General features: G+C 38.8%; 1 protein-coding gene across 1 annotated transcript in view; it reads left to right on the forward strand.

Moving 5' to 3' along the window:
- KSR2 (kinase suppressor of ras 2) overlaps nt 1–20,653 on the forward strand; it is a 340,057-nt gene that overhangs the window by 160,533 nt on the left and 158,871 nt on the right. Inside the window, exon 5 of the mRNA XM_018554273.1 lies at nt 14,211–14,389. Within this exon, the coding sequence (XP_018409775.1) occupies nt 14,211–14,389 (179 nt within the window). The remainder of the gene's footprint in view (nt 1–14,210; nt 14,390–20,653) is intronic.

A 20,653-nucleotide genomic window follows, 5' to 3' on the forward strand; every position in this document is an offset into this window, starting at 1 on the left:
CCTCTTCTCCCGCTGATTGGCCGATTGGATGATGACAGGCTTCCTCACCAGTCACTCCTGACTGGTGAGCAAGCCTGTCAATCATCCAATCGGCCAATCAGCGGGAGAAGAGGTCAAAGACTGGAGCAGATGACAGAGGAGGTCGCGGCCATCTTGCTTGATTGAAGACGCGATGGAGGTCCTGTGTGCGGCGGAACCGGGTCCCTGAAGATGGCGGACGCGGCACAGGTACTCGTTTTATGTTTTGGAGTATTTGCACGAGTACGAGTACTCATGCAAATACTCGGTATCGCGGCCGATACCGATGCTTGTATCGGTATCGGTGCATCCCTACCAAAATGACTCAGTCATTTTGGTGTCAACCCCTCTGAAAAGTCAGGCACTCGGTTATGGAGCTGGTGCTTAACAGCTGTACAAGGGAGGAGGGGACCCGGTGTCTCCTCCTCTCTCTGCCGGCATCCATCACTGAGATCGCCGCCAGCAGTTAACTGTCGTGACGTCATTGCACGCGTGCGTGTTGACGGTGTATGCGTGTAATGATGACACACCGCGTGTGTGATGGAGACACCGTGCCTGGGGCAATTGTAGAAATGTCATTAGGCTTTAGCATTGACAAGCCTGATGAAGGGACCCTGTGCGGTCCCGAAAGCGATTGTTTGGTCATATGACAAAAAACTTCAATAAAGGAAGCTTTTGCTATCTTAAAAGGATTGGTGTGCTGGTGACATTTCTACAATTGCTGACATTCGCGCCGCCATCCACGGTCACTGCGAGCACCCCCCACTACAAGGCACATATCGGTAAGGAGTGCGACAAGGATAGTACTTATACCCTGCCTGGGGCGACGCCTCTGGTTTAAAGTAATTTTCTCAGCAAAAATTTTGATTTTCCATGTGTGTGAAAAATTTGAAAAATTGCTTCAGTCCTAAAGTGGTTAAAGTATAAGCTCAGAGAAAACCCTTTTTTCCTAGTTTAGTATTGTGGAGGGAAAAGATATGGCTTCAGCAATGATTGTAAAAAACGGCCCCAAAAACCTGAAATAACAATGATATAGTAGCATATGTTGGATCATTCTGTCCATAGTAAGGGTATGATTTTAATACAGTGATTTAATGCATTAAAATGATTATATTAGTAATAATGATAATACAAAAAAACTTTCTTGTAGTATGGTTCATATACAGTGGACATTTTCAGATCAGTTAGCTTGTCCTAATCAATGATGGAGTACATTTTTTTAGTTTACATTATTTTGTTTGTGTGCATATTCACCTACACATAGAGACAAGAAATCCAGGGATACCGTATTATATTAGGGCAGATCAGAAGGCACAGTATCATATTCTGGTGTGTTTGTTGCCAAGTTTATTAATCTGAAAGTTGACTAATCTAACTCGCATGTAATGTATCAGGATTACTAAATTCCAAAGCAACTTAGAGTATGCCAAATATGAAAAGGTGTTAGGTTGACTAGTAATAATATATTTCAGTGCAGAAACACGCCTAGCCCAACAGACCCAAATAAAAGGGGATTTGTTATTTTCCTAAATCATGTGCGAGAAAAGAGGTTAATAATTGAGGGGATGAGTAGTTAATGTGATGCCAAACATTAATATTATTAATAATAATGGAACGGTGCAATTAACAGGGTGCAAGTTTTAGAGGAAACCTATTTCCCCCCACCACTGTTAAAAATGTCCTGTACAGAGACTACTTTGAATGTCATTAATGTGATTATCATGTAGAATAGCTGGCTGCACACTGACCTCCTTCCTTTTACATCTTTTCATCATCTTCAGCTTAAAACAGTTTAATAACTTCTTTATAGTCTATGTCTACTCTTCCAAAAAACATTCTAGAGTCTTTTCATAAACATTATAAGAAACATTATCCTTTTCTAAATGATATGACCTAGTTGGGTTAATGATACAGAATTAAGCCCATCCTTTGTACATGTAAACAATGAATAATGAAAAGGTATTATTTTCTTGACTACTTGATCCACTTTGTAAAAAATGTTTCCAATTACTTTTAAAGTATTATCCAGCACTATAAACATCCTATGTATCTGCTCATTTAATATTGGTTTGAAGCATTAATCTTAATTAACAAAGGTATAATGTTAAATAACAAAACTACTGACATGATTAATTGAGGTGTGCACTCCATGTTTCATATGGCATTATAGAGATACAATTTAGTGTATCACAGAGAAGTTAAAGGCTCTCCCTGAGAAGCCCATATTTGAAGCTGAGTTGCTTAACTATTGTATGTGTGATTTTTCCCTCTAAATCAAAAATGGAGACTCAGGTCCCACTTGCATTTTATGTATTTCTTTATTACATGTATTTATATAGCGACAACAATTTTACGCTTACAATTCAAGGTCCCTATATCACATGCATTTGATGGCCAATATAGATAGGAGCCAATTAATCTTCCAGCATGTCTTTCCTGACAGTCACTGTCCATTTATCTGCCTGCTGATAAGACTAAGGGGGTTATTCACTAGGCTGCTGACGGCAGCCAAGTGAATAACCAAGCTGAAGTGAGGGGAGCCGAACGCCGTTTGGCTATTCACTTTAGCCCTGTATGGCTGATTTCAGCTGTACATCGGCTAAAATCAAACGTACATCGGCCTGGCTTCGGCTCCCTTCCATTTAGCCAAACATGCTCAGCATTTTTGGCTGAGCCGAAGTGAAGAACACGTTCGGCTCAGCTGATCCAACATCTGGATCGGCTGAGCCGAACCTCCGGCAGTTCACTCGCTGTCGTTGGCCCCTTTACTCATAGGGGTCAATCACGATGGCCAGCATTGTTCATATCGACGATGACCCGTCAAAATAAAAAAAAAAACGACGCCCGCCGACCCGTCCGCACTCGACAAACTCCCGCTGCAAAGTGACATTCTGACAGATGCCGGCAAAATATAAGCAATTGGGCGGAGCTAGCAGTGATGTCACTGTCAGCTGTTTACATTTGTCCAGCACCCATCATGCACTTCCCGCAGGTCCTGGCTAAATCAAAACAAATGGGCGGTGTCAGCCATGACGCCATGGCCAGCTGTGCTCATTTGTTGTCATTCAGTGACAGCCCAGTGTCCTCAAATGACCTGAGGACGCTGGGCTGTCATTGAATGACAACATCTGGGCAGAGCCAGTAGTGACATCATGGCTGGCTCCGCCCAGTTGCGTACATTTGCAGGGAGAACAGTCTACTTCGGCAGACCATTCTCCCCACTTCGGCTGTGACTTCGGCTCAGCCGAGCCGAAGCATATGCCTTCAGCTCGGCTAAGCCATTCAGCTCCCTTCGGCTGAACAGGAGGGCTCCGGGTCCTGAATTGAGCCAAAGGATTAGCCGATGCTTTGGCTTAATCCTTTGGCTCAAGTGAATAACCCCTAAAATAATGGAGCAGATATACATAATTTATAATTCCCTCCTGAGTGTATACTGAGGAGAAAAAAGCGTTCAGCGCCTCGGCCCTCTCCTTGTCCAAGTAAGCCTGTACAGTTACAATCATTTAAGCCTAAAGATTCTGATTCATGCACATGTCCACTGATTTTCTTTCTTTGAACACGTACTCTGCACCATACGTGCTCAGCCAACCAGGGTACATGATGTGATATTATTTTCTGCAATCGAAAGGAGATCTTCCAAAAAAGTTCTACAGGGTTACTTAGTAATTTGAGGTCTTAGTTGGTAGTTCTTGTTTTTACACTTTGCACTAATAGGTCATGGTTTCATACTTTAAAACTATACTGGGGTCATTGTGGAACCATGGGAGGTTTGATTTTTGGATTAATAGTGTTCTAGTACTACATCATTGTAATGTGCCATTGATTTACCGATGTTAACGCATACCTGTCATATAAGTATCAAAAGAAAACTAAGCTCATATTTTCAAAGAAGGCATGCTCCAGTACCATTGCTTACCTTTAAATATCCTGTCCTGATCTACCACTCCAATGCCCCCAAATATATCAGATGGTGTTTATTTGCACATTTCTTCCGAGGGAGATGGAGGTGTATCTAACCTTAAATAATTATTTTTTGGTGGGAGTTCACCAGGAGTTGTAAAATTAAGCTAGAGTGTGCCTCCTGTACAACTGTGGACTAACTTTGCTTTTGAAGCATATGTGACAGGTGTGCTTTAAAAAGTATACTTTTAACAGTTTTATCCTCCAATGTCCCTTTTCACTCTAAACCTGTTGTATAAGACAGCCCTCCCAGATCGCCTCATGGCAGGTGTACTGCAGATTTCTATTAATGAGATATAAAAATTAGACAGCTATATTCAGGAGTGAAATGTATAATGCACTCACTACTAATATTAATAAATCCTACTCCCCATAACAAGTGGAAGCTATATTGCTGCAAGTCTTCAGTAAATAAAAGAAGCAGTAATATATCTGATATAGTTGTCTTTTCTTGTTACTGTTTCTTTTTAAATAAAAGTGACATAAAATATCTGCGTACAATCAGGCTTCCTGTAAATAATGAGCACTGTCATCAAACCTGCTTCAGAAGGAAATTGTTCTTTTGTGTAAATATTTTGGTCTGTAACTTGATTTATGGGTGGGGAGAAATAAGATTAGTTGATGTAATAGTCGTAGTACAGGAAGCCAGTTTGGGAGCTGTTGGCAGCCTGCAGAGTCTATCTGAGGTGCAGGAACCTAGCTGAAGGATGAGCTCAGAAATTCGGGAAGATGTCCAAGTATTTGTGAATCTCTTTTTTAAATGAACCCAGCATCCACTATGGCAAGAAAGCTAAAACACAACAACAATGTAAATAGAAATAGACTGTTTTCTATATTTAAATATGGTATGTTACAGCTTACTGATAGACAGCTTAATCCGCGCCTGAAAACCAGTGTCATGACCAACGTGAAGGACAGCCTCCTGTTAGATTCAAGTAGACTTCTTAGAGTCTAAATGTTACAGGAGCATTGTAAAGCCATCTCGTTTCAGAGATCGCCACTACAGGAGGGAAAATGAGATGCCACTCAAAGCGACAGCTGCTTGTCAGAATGTTCAGCAATTCTGTGTATTGTCAGTATGGATAAAGCTGGGAGAAAACAGAAGCCTCTCCTATTAAGCTTTTCTTTAATGAAATTCTACATTGGTGATTTTGTACAGGGATGCAGAACACTTTAAAGTCCGGCATTTAGAGAATGATACCGTTGGCTAATGTACAAAGGTTGTTGTGCTAACAGGAGGCAAACAGCAGACCTGGGAACATGATAACATGATTTCAATTTTCAGTTGCATAAATGAATCATGGACCCGGATTGGCTACTGTAGGTTGCTTCCTTGTGGTTTAGTTGTTGACACTTTCAATTTCAGCGTCAAGTTTGTATCTACTGCATGAGTTTCTCATTCTAAGCCATAATAGTTGATTAATTGTATTCCACTTAAAACTGTCCCTATAGAATGTGTATGACTGTGCTATGGCTATTAGAAGATAAGATCCCATGTAGGGCAGGGACTGATGTGAACGGTTCATTAATTTAGCTTAAGCACTGCAGAAAAATTGCCAATTTTATACAAATAAGTAACATAAAGAACTGTGAACATTGAGCTGGTGTGTTTTCTCCAAGTTCCAGTGGTTTTCCTGAGGGTACATTTTTTTTATTGATAATCTAATTTTTTCTTGGACTTCAGCTTCAATTGCATTGCAGAAGAGAAAGGTCAGTGATATGGCTTTGCAGTGATGCAGACATATGTGAATCACAAAATCTAAACAGAATTACACATTGTTTGGCAGGTATCACATCTCACATACAGTACATGTAATTCAATTGTGCCTTTCTACAGAAGTAAGGTGGATATTCTTTAGAGGATATGATGCCAGTTAACTCCTACAAGCTATATACAATACATGTTGTATATACCAGTCTATCAGGATAAGTAGTTATATATACACAATGTAAGATGTCTTTACACCAGCATATCTGGCCACTCAACGTGACAAAAACATCCTGTCTATGTTTTTATGGCCAGCTGTACGTTTTAACTTAGTAGAAGCCATTGTACTATGGGAACCGATAAATGCCATCAGTATATGACTGAATTTTTAGTCTCAACCATCAATAGGGTTGATTTAGTAAAGGCAAATACCCTGTTCACTTTACAAAGGAATTTTCTCTTTGCAAGGTCATTTTCCCTTTGCTTATTGAATGAGGTGAAGCTCTACTGACTCTCACCATCCTGTCACGTGCAAGCAAATATACAGTTTTCTTTATTTCCCTTGCACGTAATTGTGTATTCGCAAAGTGAAGGAGAGACAACAATTGACTGCTTGGCTTGTTATATATCAGTTGCTTTAACCTTACAGTTAAAATAGAAGGATCTGCAAAGATACCTACATACCTTTAAAGATCCACTATCCTTAAAAAGTTAAATTGTATGCATTATGTAAAAAAGCTATTGAGAAGATTAAAAGCATTTTGTAGAACAGTTCCCACCAACCTCTGCAAAAATAGAGATAATAGAATTAAATGTAACATTGCTGAAAAAAAACGTATTTTTAATAATGCTGATCAGCCTGTTGTAGCGTTTTGGTTGCCTTGTTAAGCAAAGAGCCAAAGGCAACAAAATGATAGTTGATATTTTTCTTGTATGGAATGACTGAACATCACGTCAGGTGTGCTTGGCCCTTAAACTATACAATTGACATATATATTTTTCAGCAAATTCTATTAAAACCTCTTTTGCATAAGTCAGTCTGAGAAAAGCATAGAGTTAAAAGTTTAAAAAGTCTATAATTATAAGATCCCATTCTATATCCTATACTTTTCTGATTATCCACTGAAACAATACTCAGTGATCAGAGCATCTCTACTAATTTATTATAAAATAATGCAAGTCCCTCCTTCCAGCTTTATTTTCCTCCTTGTTGATGCCATAACTGGATCTGATCCCACTTAGAGTTACGCCTATGGGCTCTTCGTTGATTCCGGGACTACTCCATATTATAATCTTTTTACAAGGGCCAGTAGCTATACATTGATACGCATCATATTCTCCTCTGTGATAGAGAGTTGGAGATACAAGTCATTGAAATATATACTGTTAAAATATATGATTGTTCCTTTAATTTACCAAACGATCTCTAGCATTATTTGGCTGATGAGTCTGCTTCCTATGCCAAAGGAATTCAGAGATATATTTTAAGTATAGTATAAAGCAGGAGTTATCATTAAGGCTACCTTATATATAATGGATCTTTAGGCCTATGAGAATTCCTCTCTGCACAAGTTAAAGTCTAATGAGCTCTTCCATTTGCTGCAGTGGATGTGCAGCTGTGATTCAAACACCATATTTAAAAAGAAGCTTTAGCTTAATGATTATCCACTTTACACTTGCTGTGTTTATGTTAACTGATAAAATTAAATATAGATTGCACATAAAAAGACAGCTCTCAGGGGGAAAATCCACTTAAAAGGAAGTTTTAATTATCCGGAAATTAATTATGAGGTTACTGTCTAAATGCAGCAAGAGGTAGGAGGATTTTAAAGGTCCCGAAAGCCATCATTCTGTCACAGAGGGTTAAGCAAACAATCATACAGTGGGCAATGTTGGTTCTGGCAATTAGGTGTAATGAGCATCTGGTCAGGGACATATGATGACTATTAAAAAGTTTTTGCAATCTGCAACTCATGAGTTTCATCAAAATATTCATAATTAAGAGTTATGCAATTCTAGCAGAAATGTTTGAAAACTTGGAGTAAACATGTTACCGAGGTTTGGTGAGGATCTCAGATCATAGAGGTTCAAAGTATCTACAAGCACGGTCATGGTCAGAACCTGAACTATGCTAATAGCTGTAGGGGGGTTAGGCAAAGAATACCTTGCATCATCAAGGTAAATGAGATATTGATTCAGGGTCAGTTGACATTTTGATATTTAGGTTTTTTTATTCTCTCTACACAATATGTAAGGGTCAGCCTATCCTATAAACAAAATAGACAAGCAAGTTTACTATTAAAATATGTATTTGCATATGGTCATCCACAATTTATGTAAAATTTAAAATATTTACAACCATGTATACCTTTCCCTCCAGGCACTGTGGCCCAGAAGGGGAGCAATATATGTAAATGACACCATTTTAGTACACTGAATTGAAATTCCTTTTGGCATTGGTGTCTATGAGGCCTTATTTCAAAAACAGATTAACTCAAAAAAACATTTATTCAGATGAAAACAAAAGCAGAGGATGGTACACTAGTCTGGCTCATAATCTTTTATAGGATAGAAAGTCTGTTGTCCAATTAGTACTCATCCTGGCTGGAGATGTGACTGTTAATGCTCGTTTTCCCCTGCTGGAATTTCCAAATGTGATGGATATTGCTGTATGACTTGTCAGTTGCCTGATAGTTTGATGGATTGGAAAATTCATAGTATGAAACACACTAAAGCAAACTGATTGATTCACTTTCCCCCCCAAAAAAATTGATTATTAAGAACTTTTACTGTAAACATTGAATGTTATGTTTTAATGTAAGATTTTGATTCATACAGCTGTGAAAAGAAGATGATGTGCATAGTACACTAACCCAGCGCAGCCAATCATATTTCAATATACTGAATTCAGATTGATGGAAACCTAATTCTATTAGTCACTGTGAGATATTACATTTTTTCATTTGCTCTTTGCCTTTTTAAACAGATGAATTGAGGTAGAATTATACTAATATATTAGAGAGAATGTGGCTGACAGAATAAAAGGCCATTTTAACATAATGAAAAAACTTACAAAATTATACCATTAGGAGATGTATCTACTGAGCATAGTCGCTGTTGGAAATTAACATTAGTTTCACAAGAATTGTTAACACCAATGGCACGCGAGCCCCTCTGTTCTTTTCAAGAAGGTTGCAGGATGAGGTGTCTGAATCTTCTGAAAGTGGTTATTTTTACTAGAGATTCCTTTTTAAGTTAGTAAACTTTTATTTACAATCCTTACAGTAATGTGATTGTGAGAGTAGTTCATTCACATGGGAGAAAATAGCTAAATAACGTAAAAGGTACCCATGTAGGTAAAAACACCAGTTCCGTCATTCCATATCTTATAGTAGTAGGAGCATCTAAATTGTTTAACGAATGTATACAATACTACCTGATTCATAGTATGCATAGTATTCATTGTATGCCCTCTTTGTGGTGTAGCTTCTGTATGGTGGAGCTTAGTTGCCGTAAAAGATCAAGATCCTTAGTCAAGAGTCTTATTTACAGCTATGACCCATCATTTTGTTTATTTATTTCAGGTATTTAAATAGCAATGTAAACAGCACTTTACATACTGCACATTCACATCAGTCCCTGCTCTTGAGGAGCTTACACTCTAAGATCACTATTTCACATGCATACGGGGCTGATTTAGACAGGAGACAATTAACCTTCCAGCATGTCTTTTGGAGTGTGGGAGGAAATCGGAGTACCTGGAGGAAACCCACACGAACACGCGGAGAACATGCAAACTCCTTGCAGATAGTGTCCTGACTTTTTTACAAACCAGGGACTCCAGTGCCCCAAAGCAGAAGTAATAACCACTAAACCACTAAACCTAGAAATAGATAGCCGTGCAGTCTAGTACTTCAAATGTATCTATAATCCATTTTTCTAGCTTTAGATGTAGTGGGGAAGGATTAGATGCCCTGTCAGGTTTTACTGCTCTGTTAGAGAGGGTCACCATTACGTCCTTTCCTGGTGACACTGTTTTACCAGACAGTTGCTGAACTGAAAAAGTATGCAGAACTACGCATCTCTGTATTCATTAATACATTACATTTATTATTTATGTCAAGCACCGTACCTACCTGAATTCGGTTTGGCATTAGCCTCTTGTAATCCTCTGAACAGCAGAGCTCAGACTAGGAGAAGAATATACAGCAACACAAAGACCAATTCGTTTTGCTGCAGTGCTCATGTGCTAACAAGGGATGTGCGGATAGGAGAAGAGAGCAGGGTCATAGAGGGAGGAAGTAATCAGTATGGTGCTTCTCCTTTCACTGTCCAGTCATTGGCTGGGAAAGGGACAAGACCTCAATATGTTCCTTAACTGCAGAAAAGAAAAATCAGGTCTCATGTCCTGCAAAGCTGTGACAGGGCTGTGTAAACTCAGTAATGTATGGACAGAAATACAAATTCTTTGGTAGGTAAAACAACTCGCATCTGTGCATTTAGTTATCTGTCTAACATTCATGTTTACTTATTAGGCATAGGGGTCTAAGCCAGCTTCGGCTTTCAGCACGGCTCAGCGCTCGACTGAGCTGCTCGGCCGTGATCGGGAGCTGTACGGGCTATTGTGAATAGCCCGTACAGCACCCCCTCGGTTCTCCTGAACCGAAGGGGTCCTGGGGCCGAAGCCAGCCGAAGGATCGGCCGAAGCTACGGCCAGATCCTTCGGCAGCTTTGTGAATAGACCCCATAGTTTCAGCAGGATTCTAAAAAAACAGGTTCATAGGTTCATGATATCTTATATGATTTATATTTGGTTAAATATTTCAAATACATTTTGAGAACATGTCAGCTTTATATTTTAGTCTTCTTACTTAATCCCTAGATTTCCACCATCTCCCTGTGAAATTCTCTCAGTGAACAATAGCAATTTACACTTTTCTATGTAGCACAAATCATTGAATATGCCCAGCTCTGATTATTGTAGCAATGAGATTGATTTAAATAAGTACCGTGGTCTCCTGAGATATAAAACATACAGGGTAACTGGACCAAAATGGAAATGTTGTAAAAATGAATATAGCAGCGCTATATCGTGCTAATCGTATCTTCAGTACAAATCATAAAAAATCATTATTTTCCATGAATCCCTGTTGTGCCCCTTTTCTGTAGCAAGTTTGTCGTTTATGTGATTATGTAAATTAAGATGTCACTGAGATAAATAGACTAAACAGAAAATGTAAGTTGTTGTAGGATTGTCTCTAATGTTATAGCAACATAATGAGTTGTACATATGGCTATGATGAAAATGTATAAACATACAAAGCAGAGACCATTAAAATGTTATGGAAAATTGACACCATATTTAAAGTGACCCTAAACTCAGGAGTTAAATCTTAAAAATGCATTCAGGTACCTTAACTATTAACAAAAATGTATCTTATTTGTGTATCACTCAGCTGTAGATCCTCAAATCATCTCTAAATTGGTGCTGACACTCCTTCTGGAGGGTGGCTACTTTTGTTCCCCATAGTCCCTGTGTGTCAACGCTCCAAGCTCACTCCCGTGATGGGCTAAAACCTCAATACAAGTTAGTAAACTAAAAGTGAGATTGTAGTCCAATCTAAACATGTACTTTTTTTTAGCGATTGTCGCACGTATGTAACCCCTTTGAAATCAATGGGGCCGCGCGGCAACCGCTGTGTGCAGCTGCACACAATTGCGCGGTCCCGGGACACGCGGCCTGGGATCGCCCAAGTCTGCACCAGCCCTCAAAAAGCAAAGTCCAGTAAGCAATAGCAACCAATCACAATTCACTTTGCAGAAATCAGACCAGTACACGATATAACGACTGGTTGGTTTGTATTTTGTACCCTTTTCTTTTTATTAAATAATCTGGTAATATAATAGAAAACTAGAAATAATTGGATTAATTGGGGTTGATTTACTAAAAGTTTAAATCATGTGCACTTTGCAAAGTGAATGTTCACTTAGCTTAGTGAATGAGGTAAAGCTAAGTGTAAAATCTGCTTTGCAAAGAATACCCAATCATGTACAAGGTAAATTAAATACAAAACAGGATTTGTGCTTGCACGTGATTGGCGTATTGAAGTCAGAGCATCTTCACCTCATTCATTAAGGGTAGTGAATGAGGTAAACATGCTTAACTGCTTAAGGTTGATGTGACATGGTTGACTCTGCCGCTAGTGATACATCACCAGTGTCAGAGTCACACCAGGGAGGCTTTCACTTACCTCTGTGGAATTGCTCCATGGTTGACCTGAAACATTGCCAAAGCTTGTTCGCTATGGACAGGGCAGTGGGGAAGTAATATCTCACTGGCCCGCTAGCAATGGACCAATTCCATACACACTGGCAGGCAGTCTCTTAGCAATCCTGATGCTGTTGATTTGTCATCAGTGTTAAGATCGCCATTAGGACATCAGCCTTACTAAATCAACCCCATTGCTTACTGGGTGTTACATTGAATGTTCAATCAAATGTATGGAAAGCACAAGAAGTATAACAGACCTGCAGAATGTATTTATGGAATCCAGATTTCAAATACTCTGCTCACAAATCTGTCAGCAAGTTTAATAGCAGTAGACATTTATTTGCACATTTGTGTCACCTAGGATTTACTAAATTGGTGTTTAATCCAGTCAGTTTGTGAATCGGATTTAGAGGCAGAATTCTCAGACTGATACACGCCACCATTTGCTCATCCCTGTTGACATATATCATGGTTGGGCAGCTGCAAATTTATGGCCTTTGAAGCCATCTATACCATAGATCTCAAGCCAAGTTCTGGGTTCTGCAATGTAGAAAGTCCCTTTTTATTCCTGTTCTTTTCAGTTGCTCTAGTCATGTCAGAAAGGGTTGAAAGTGCTGAGTGAAGTTATCAAAATGCCCATGCATCATTCTGCACAGATTTGTATACTGATAAGCATGCATTGTTTAATTGGTAGTATAGTTGTTTTCTCTTTGGCTGTACTCAATGCTTTTTTGTTTTGAATTTATTCTGCATTTCACCATTTTCTATTTACAAAACAACCTTTTCAAGTTTTATGTTTTTGAAGCAGATTTGTGTTATGAAGTGTAGAAAGTTAAAAAATATTTAACCAAGATCAAATGCATGAAAACCTGTGTAAATGCAATACCCAATAATGCAAGAAACTTTGACTGTTAATTTTCACGGCATTTAACACTTCAGCTTCTTTTTATGGCACAAATAAATTTGTAGTGCCTAATTAGCTGCCTAATAATAACTTTTATTATTTAGACAGTGGTCGGGAGATTCTAACAGTAAAGCCTGTGTGCACAGGCTTTTGTTGTCAGACAGGTTTTGCATTCTCATACACGTCTATGAAAATGCAAAATCTACTTGAAGCAGGCTAATTGCAGGTCAAATTAACGTGTCAATACATTGTGAATAATCTCAGATGTGCCTCAAACTGATGCCAAACTGGTGCCGGCAACAGAAGCTCAAAGCCCTTCGACACAAACCTTTGCATTTTTGTAAAGTGTTCTCCTATTTTAGAAAGGCAAGGGGAAAAATAAATTTGTTATATTACTTAACTAATTGTGATCTATTCACCAGGCCATCTTCTTTTTGAGGGATTTCTTTTCATAGGGGACTAGATGTTTTTGAATGTTCTCCTATTTTACCTATTCAGTTATTTTGCTTGAGCCACAACTGTGACATCATGAGCAAGCAATGCTTGGAGTCATCAGCATTACAGCTAATAGTTGTTAGCACTGTGCTTGCTGCCACCCACAGCCACCAATGACTGATTAAGATTACTGCAACTTGAATGCCTGATTATATTGTGAGTTAGACTTTATAGTTGGATTGAAGGTGCACTCTGTCTACACTCTTGTCTAATAAGAAAGGCAAACCTTTGTTTAACTCTTGAGTTCTCATGCAAATGGGACATATTCACTGAGAATAGGTTGTGCTACTACTATTTTTTGCCTTTTATAGTTTCCACTACTATAGTGTAATTATTATCCTTCTTTCTGTTTTTTATTTTTTGGATTATTTCTGTAAAATTTTGGACTATTTTATTGAAGTGTTTGAGCATAATTTAAATGTCAAGATCCTGGCTTTTTAATTTATAAAGTAAAGTCTGTTTAATGTATTGTTTGAGAAAATGCAATGTAAAAGCTCAATAATCTTTGGTACATATAATTGCATAACTTCATGGCATTTTTTACGTTGCTTTGTGACCAATGAACTTTTATAGTATCGTTACTGTATACAATAAAAAAGGTTGTATGTCACATAAAGTACTACTCAGGTTGAAAACATTGAAATATATGCTTGTTTTTCGGTCCTGACACAAAAATGCATTCTTAGTTATCTTATATTAGCACAATTATTTTAAATGTTTTATTTAGTTTCTTTTTAATAATGCTGACCTTTGCTTCTTACTAACACTTTCACTCTAGCTTTCCTAATAATTCAACTAACATTTTCTTATTTCCTTTCCTTCTCTTTTATTTTATCCCCTGATCTCTCTCCCAGGACAAAGAAAAAGAACAAGCCTCTGAACCTCAAGATTCACAACAGCGTGGGCAGCTGTGAGAATATCCCATCTCAGCGCTCACCTCTTCTGTCCGAACGTTCCCTACGTTCTTTCTTTGTGGGCTACCCGTCTTTCCTCCCTTCTACTCCCCCTGTTCATAATGAACCTTCTTCTGCAAGTAAGTCTGCACTGAAACCAGGATATAGGACACTTTCAGGTGCATGTAAGCAGTTTATTATGTATAATTGGCTTCTACTGAACATGGTTTAGTAAAATACAATTCCCAAGTTGTACAACAGCTGTAGTTAAAATGATGACTTTGTGGGTAAAGGTGCTTCAAAGTACCTGTTGATATAAGATGACTTTATGGGAATTAACCACAACAGCCACTAGGGACCAGCAAATATATGAGTATCAGCTTCAATTGTATTGCAAATCTGGAAATTTGGGCAAAATTCTGCCAACAGGGGCAGTGAACTTAAAGTGACAATAAACTCAGGAATTAAATCTTAAAAATGCATTCAAGTACCTTACATATTAAAAAAAACCATAGTTGATTTGTGTATTGTTTTTCTGTAGATCCTCAGATCATCTCTTAATTTGTGCTGACACTGTCCTTCTTTCTGGAGGGTGGCTACTTTTTGTTCCCTATGGTCCCTGTGTGTATTGTTAAGTAGCCACCACTCTAAGCTTGCTCCCACATTTAGTTTACTGATTTGTATTGAGATTGTAGTCCATCACGGGAGCAAGCTCAGAGCCACCCTCCAGAAGAAAGGGCAGTGTCAGCACAAATTCAGAGATGATTTGAGAATCTACAGCTGAGTGATCAATCTGCATATGATGTCAGTTAAAGCAACTTGACAAATAAAAAATAACAGGAAAGGTTTTTTTAATTATCAAAATTTTGTATAACCCCTTACTAACACTTAGGGGGTTATTCACAAAGCTGCCGAAGGCAGCCGAGTGAATAACCCTGCCAAAGTGAAGTGAGCCGAACAACGTTCAGCTATTCACTCCGGATCAGTACGGCTGATTTCAGCCGTACTTCGGCTGCAATCAACCAGACATCGCCTGCCTTCGGCTGCACTTCGGTCAGCCGCACATGCAGAGCCGAAGTGTAGAAAGACTTCGACTCAGCTGATCCAACATCTGGATCAGCTGAGCCAAAGCTCTGGCAGCTCACTCGCTGCCGTTCACCCCTGTTCACATAATGAGCAGAATAGCAAATAAATGAAAAGAGTCTAAAAAAAAAGTTGAAAAAAACAAAAACAATTGCGCGGAGCTAGCAGTGAAAGCTAGCTCCGCCCAACTGTTTCCTATTGGACGGCACCTGCTAGAGTCTTCTAGCAGGTCCTGGCCAGTGAATAACAACTGAGCATAGCCGGCCGTGATGTCAGCCCAGTTGTTTTGTTTAATGACAGATTAGTTTCCCCAGGTCATTTGGGGACGCTGATCCGTCATTGCAACTGGGCGGAGCCAGCCGTGAGATTACGGCTGGCTCCGCCCCGCTGTCATTTGTGGGGCGAAAGGCCGGCCTTTGGCAGGCCGTTCCCCCCTACTTCGGCTGACACTTTGGCTCAGTCGAGCCGAAGCAAATGCCTTCGGCTCGGCTGAGCTGCTCAGCCGCCTTCGGCTGCTCTACGGGCTATTGTGAATAGCCCATACAGCAGCCCTTCGGTTTGACTGAACCAAAGGGCTCCGGCGGCTGAAGAGAGCCGAAGGATCAGCCAAAGCTACGGCTGGATCCTTCGGCTCCTTTGTGAATAGCCCCCTTAGTTTATCTTTATCAGTCCTAGTTAGTTCCTTTTCCCCTTCTCCCCCTAACTATTATTTTCCTGATAATTTATTTTTTAAATCTTTTTCTAACAATTAATATTTAAACTTTTGTTTGCTCCTTAATTTTTTGCGTTGCATTAGAAAAAAGAGCAAAATTGAAAAAAGAAGACCCTTTATTTCATTTTTAACTTTGCCATGATTTGTACCAGAACCATAATTGTAGTGTCATTTTAATCAGGGCAAATTATGGAATAAAATGTATACTTATTATCTACAGTAACACACATTTTATTAAATGGTAAAACTAATACTGATCAATAGAAAAAAGTGCTTTTTTGTTTTCTTACACTTTTTTGTCTATCAATTGCATGAAAAAAAATTTTTTTCAGGACAATATCACCAAAAGAAAGCCTTGTTTGTTAATAAAAGATAAATGTATTACTTTTTTATCTTAAGTAATGACAGGGTTATTGCTGAAGTAACAGGCCCATAGCAGAAATGTAAAAAATTGCTCTGCTCCATAGGGGGTGCACAGGTGTGAGAGCTGAAGGAGGTTGTTCCTGTATCCCTTGACCTTTTCTGCAGAAACATATGAGATGATATTGAAGATGTCAGGAAAAAATGTCTTGTGCAATGTGTAACAGGAAATGCCAAAGTGAGGTGCACCAATGACATGTGTTTAATTATGTTTAGGCTAGTACCATTTCGGAAAGAATAGTAATTTTGAACTACAATTAAAGGTGCACTTCAGCCAAAATTGAAACTGAAACATTGAGCTGCATATAGGAAACATAGCTTCCTGTTTAATCCTTCATATTTTTTTATCTTGGCATTGTTGTAGTATACCATTGTAGCCAGTGTTTGTTGGTGATCTGGTGATTCTTCAATGAGGATTTGTGAGATGGTGAAACACCCGTCTTGGACACTTTGTTGTCGCTCTCATACAGAAAGCCTGAAATTTAAAGATTCCGCCCATCATGACTCACCATACAGCCCTAATGTCCCTCTATTTACCCTGTTAGGTGATCTTTGAAAACCTTGCTGCAGTACATTAAAGAGAACCAAAATATATAATGGCCTTTTTGATTGCCTTCACGTGTTTCCTGGATTTTCTCTTAAATCCCATCTCTATAAAAGACACAAATTAATGCAACTATGCAATCCTGAATACATTAGTAAATGTATTTAAAAAAAAAATATATTTATTTATAACAAGGACAATAGAAATACAATAAGATAACATCAATTTGTCATTTCAGTAGTAAGAAAAGAAACATAGTAAGTCAATAGTGAAAGAAAAAGAACAATACAACACATTGTTGCCTAAAAGGCAAAGCCCATTTAACTTAGGAGGAGATAGTCAAGTGAGTATGGCCTATATAGAGAGCAAGCAGAAAAATCAAAGTAGCTAATACAGTATTGCACTCTGTCTTATCAGAAAAAGCCCAAACCTTTCTGATTAGTAAATGTATTTTTTGAACGGAAGCAGTGCAAGCACCTGAATTTGTCATTGTATGAGCCTCTTGCAGTCCCCGGTACAGCAGAGATTAGAATGGGAACCAGTTAGTTTATGCACTGACAGGAAGCATGCTGATAGCATGATAGAAGGCTGTTTCTCCTTCACTGTCCAGGGACTGATAAATAACAGCCTGAGCTCAGAGAAAGCAGGTTGAATGATGCTGGCTGTCATTTAAGCTGGAAAGTTAAGGACATCTTGTAGTAGACCAGAAGTTGCTATTTACTTTATTTTTTAATGGGCTATTCATTTTGTTTTCTACTAGAGTTTTGCTTTACAGGACAGGTTTAAATTAAGATTAAACTCTTTGCTCCATATTCCTAACCTATTCTAAACTACCCCCTCCCCTTCCATTTCTAGTGGTGGTGGGGGCTTCTTGTTGTCCAATGCTACCTAACTTTCTGTAGAATGTGAAGTGTATAAGTAGTTACTATCCAGGCAAGGGCAGCATCGGAAATAAATGCTGTCTTCAAGTCTCTTTAAATTGTTGAGTTCATTGGGTCACTGTATTATAATACTGTATATTTGATATGTAGGCCTTTTATCCACTAAAAAGTGTCTGAGATTTCATAGCTGATCTGAATGCTTAAAACACCTTTTGTAAGAGGTAAATCCCCTTTCAGCATTTGGTGAAATTCTATAGTTACGTTTTGAATTAGGGGGTAAACATGGAGGCCAGTTATTGAAATATGTTATATAGTGTTCGCTTGCTTATTTAAATAATTAGTACTAGAGTGCCTCATTTTAGCTGGAATGGTTATAGTCAGGATTACCATAGAGGCATTTGGAGCACCATCCCCAGGCCCACCACTGAAAATAGGCCCGGGCGGTAGATTTAGATATGAATTGATTTTTTCATTACATATGCATAAGCCACAACCCATTCATATGTAAATGACCAATACCTCTTTTAAAGAATACCTCTATTACATTGCTGGTCAGTGTAAATACTTCCTTACATTGGTGGTCAGTGTATATACCTCTGTTACATTAGTGGTCAGTAAGAAAAAATCAGTTTTATTGCCAGTCAGTGTGAATACCTCTTTTACATTAGTGGTCAGTGTGAATACCTCCGTTATGTTGTTGGTCAGTATGAAAACCCCCAATATATTGCTGGGCAGTGTTAATATCTGCCGGCCAGTGTAAGGCCTCCTAACTAATTTTATTACACAGGATTTTTGACACCTTCAACCCATCAGCAACCGTTACAAATGTCGCAGGACTCAGCAGAACGTTCTGTGTCACATAATGTTTTCTATATATTATATATAAAATGTGCAGTGTAATTGGTCGATTCTACAACTGATAAATTTGCAAGCAAAAAGCACGAAAAGTGAATGTGTAGTTTAATTTTAATCTACCAGTTTGCTCCATTTAGGTGATTTGGGGTTCAGTGAAAAAGTCTGTTTATTCTGTGTGTTTAAGATATCCAATGTTTTGTTAATGCACTTTAATGGCAATTAAAATGTTTTCTTTTTATGTATTTCCCAAAAAAGGCCCACCAAAATGCGCAGCACAAGGCATGATGCTCTTAATTGGGCCCTGGTTATAGTTTCACCAAGTTCTGTTATCTCAGTGGAACAATCATTCATAAGGACATTTAATCGCGTCTCTTTTAAGAGCTTTGACTAGTTTATAATTATCTCCAATAGGCATAAAAGAGTAGTGGGACCAATTTATAGTTGTTTTCTGGGCTACCCTCCCCCTCCCCCTTGCCACACACACTAAACATTGCCTACCTTTCTTGTGAATCCCACACCTAAATGCAAAAAAAACCCCAAAAAACAAACAAAAAAACAAACTTCTAGTAATTACCTGACTTCACATGACACCCAATGACGAGGGAGCATGGAGATGGCTTCCCGGCCAAATAGGAAGACGGGCGCCGTGTAATGACTCACTGCCCAGCTTCGTGATTGTTTGGGAAGCTGGCCAATCAGGAACTCAGGCAGCGAGTCATTACCCGCCCTCAGCTTCCTGATTGACTAGAAAGCTGGCTCCTTGCTTCCTCGTAACCTGGTGACAAGGGAGCATGGAACCAGCTTCCCAGCTAATCATGTAAGCTGGGCGGTGAGTCATTACATGCCGCACGGCTCCCTAATGGGACTTCCGGTATTGCTATTCGGTAATTGGCGAGTACAGAAAAAAATTATCGGCACTCGTACTTGATACCAAAAAAACTGGTATCGGTGCATCCCTAGTTTAATTCTATCAATAAATAAAAGCTGAATTTTGATTGGTGGGCATCTGTGCTATTTAGCCCCCACCTGGAAGTTAACCTCGCTTTGTAAGAGCTTGTCTGTATCCTATTCTTCTAGTAACCTGTGAATCTCTAGCATCATTTCCCTTGTAACAGATGATAACACAGCAGTTTGAATTGTGTCTGCTCATCTAGACTTATGTGCTTGCACCTTTGAAATCTAGTATTTCAATTTCCCCTCCTGGATACAGATGTTTCTAAAATGTCATTCAGCAGAGGTTGCCATGAAGCATCTTTGTATCCCTTCTGACAGGTAGAGGAGTATACAGGACATATTATAATAAAGCCCAGAAAAGCCTTAGGACTGTGCAAAATGTGTACATTTAAAAAAGATTCAAACTGAAAGATCCCATTAAATGTCAACAAGACATCTGAAGTACTTGGCTTTAGTGGTTTACGTAAGGCATCTTAGCAAAATGCATAGAAAATCTGTCACTAACAAATGAAATGATTGAAGGGAGCGCTTTTAATGTGTCTGTTAGATTTGCACCTGCACAGTGTCTGAAAACAGGCCTCTGCCTTGTACAAAGAGAGCTGTGTGGGAAGTGTGCATTCATGTAATACCTATTATGACTGGCAATACAGGACTTTGATGTGCTCCTCCCACTCTTAACAGTGATTCATAATGAGATTGGCATGTTGGCTCTTAAATTAAAAATGTTTTAGCCACCTAGAGTCTAAAGTGCCTTCTTAACTCCCACATCAAGAGTGAGCATACAGTACAGGGCTCAGGTAAATTACAAAATCAGAATCACCAATTTGCAGGGATTTATTTAAAGTGGAATAAATAATGTTCATCCTCCTGCAAAAATAAATCTGGTCCATACCTATTTGATCTAGACAGGTGCAAATCAGACATAGCATACAGATCAAGTTATATAGCTTGATCT

Source organism: Nanorana parkeri, unplaced genomic scaffold (assembly GCF_000935625.1).
Source record: "Nanorana parkeri isolate BGI_ZX_2015 unplaced genomic scaffold, ASM93562v1 scaffold152, whole genome shotgun sequence".
NCBI lineage: Eukaryota > Metazoa > Chordata > Amphibia > Anura > Dicroglossidae > Nanorana > Nanorana parkeri.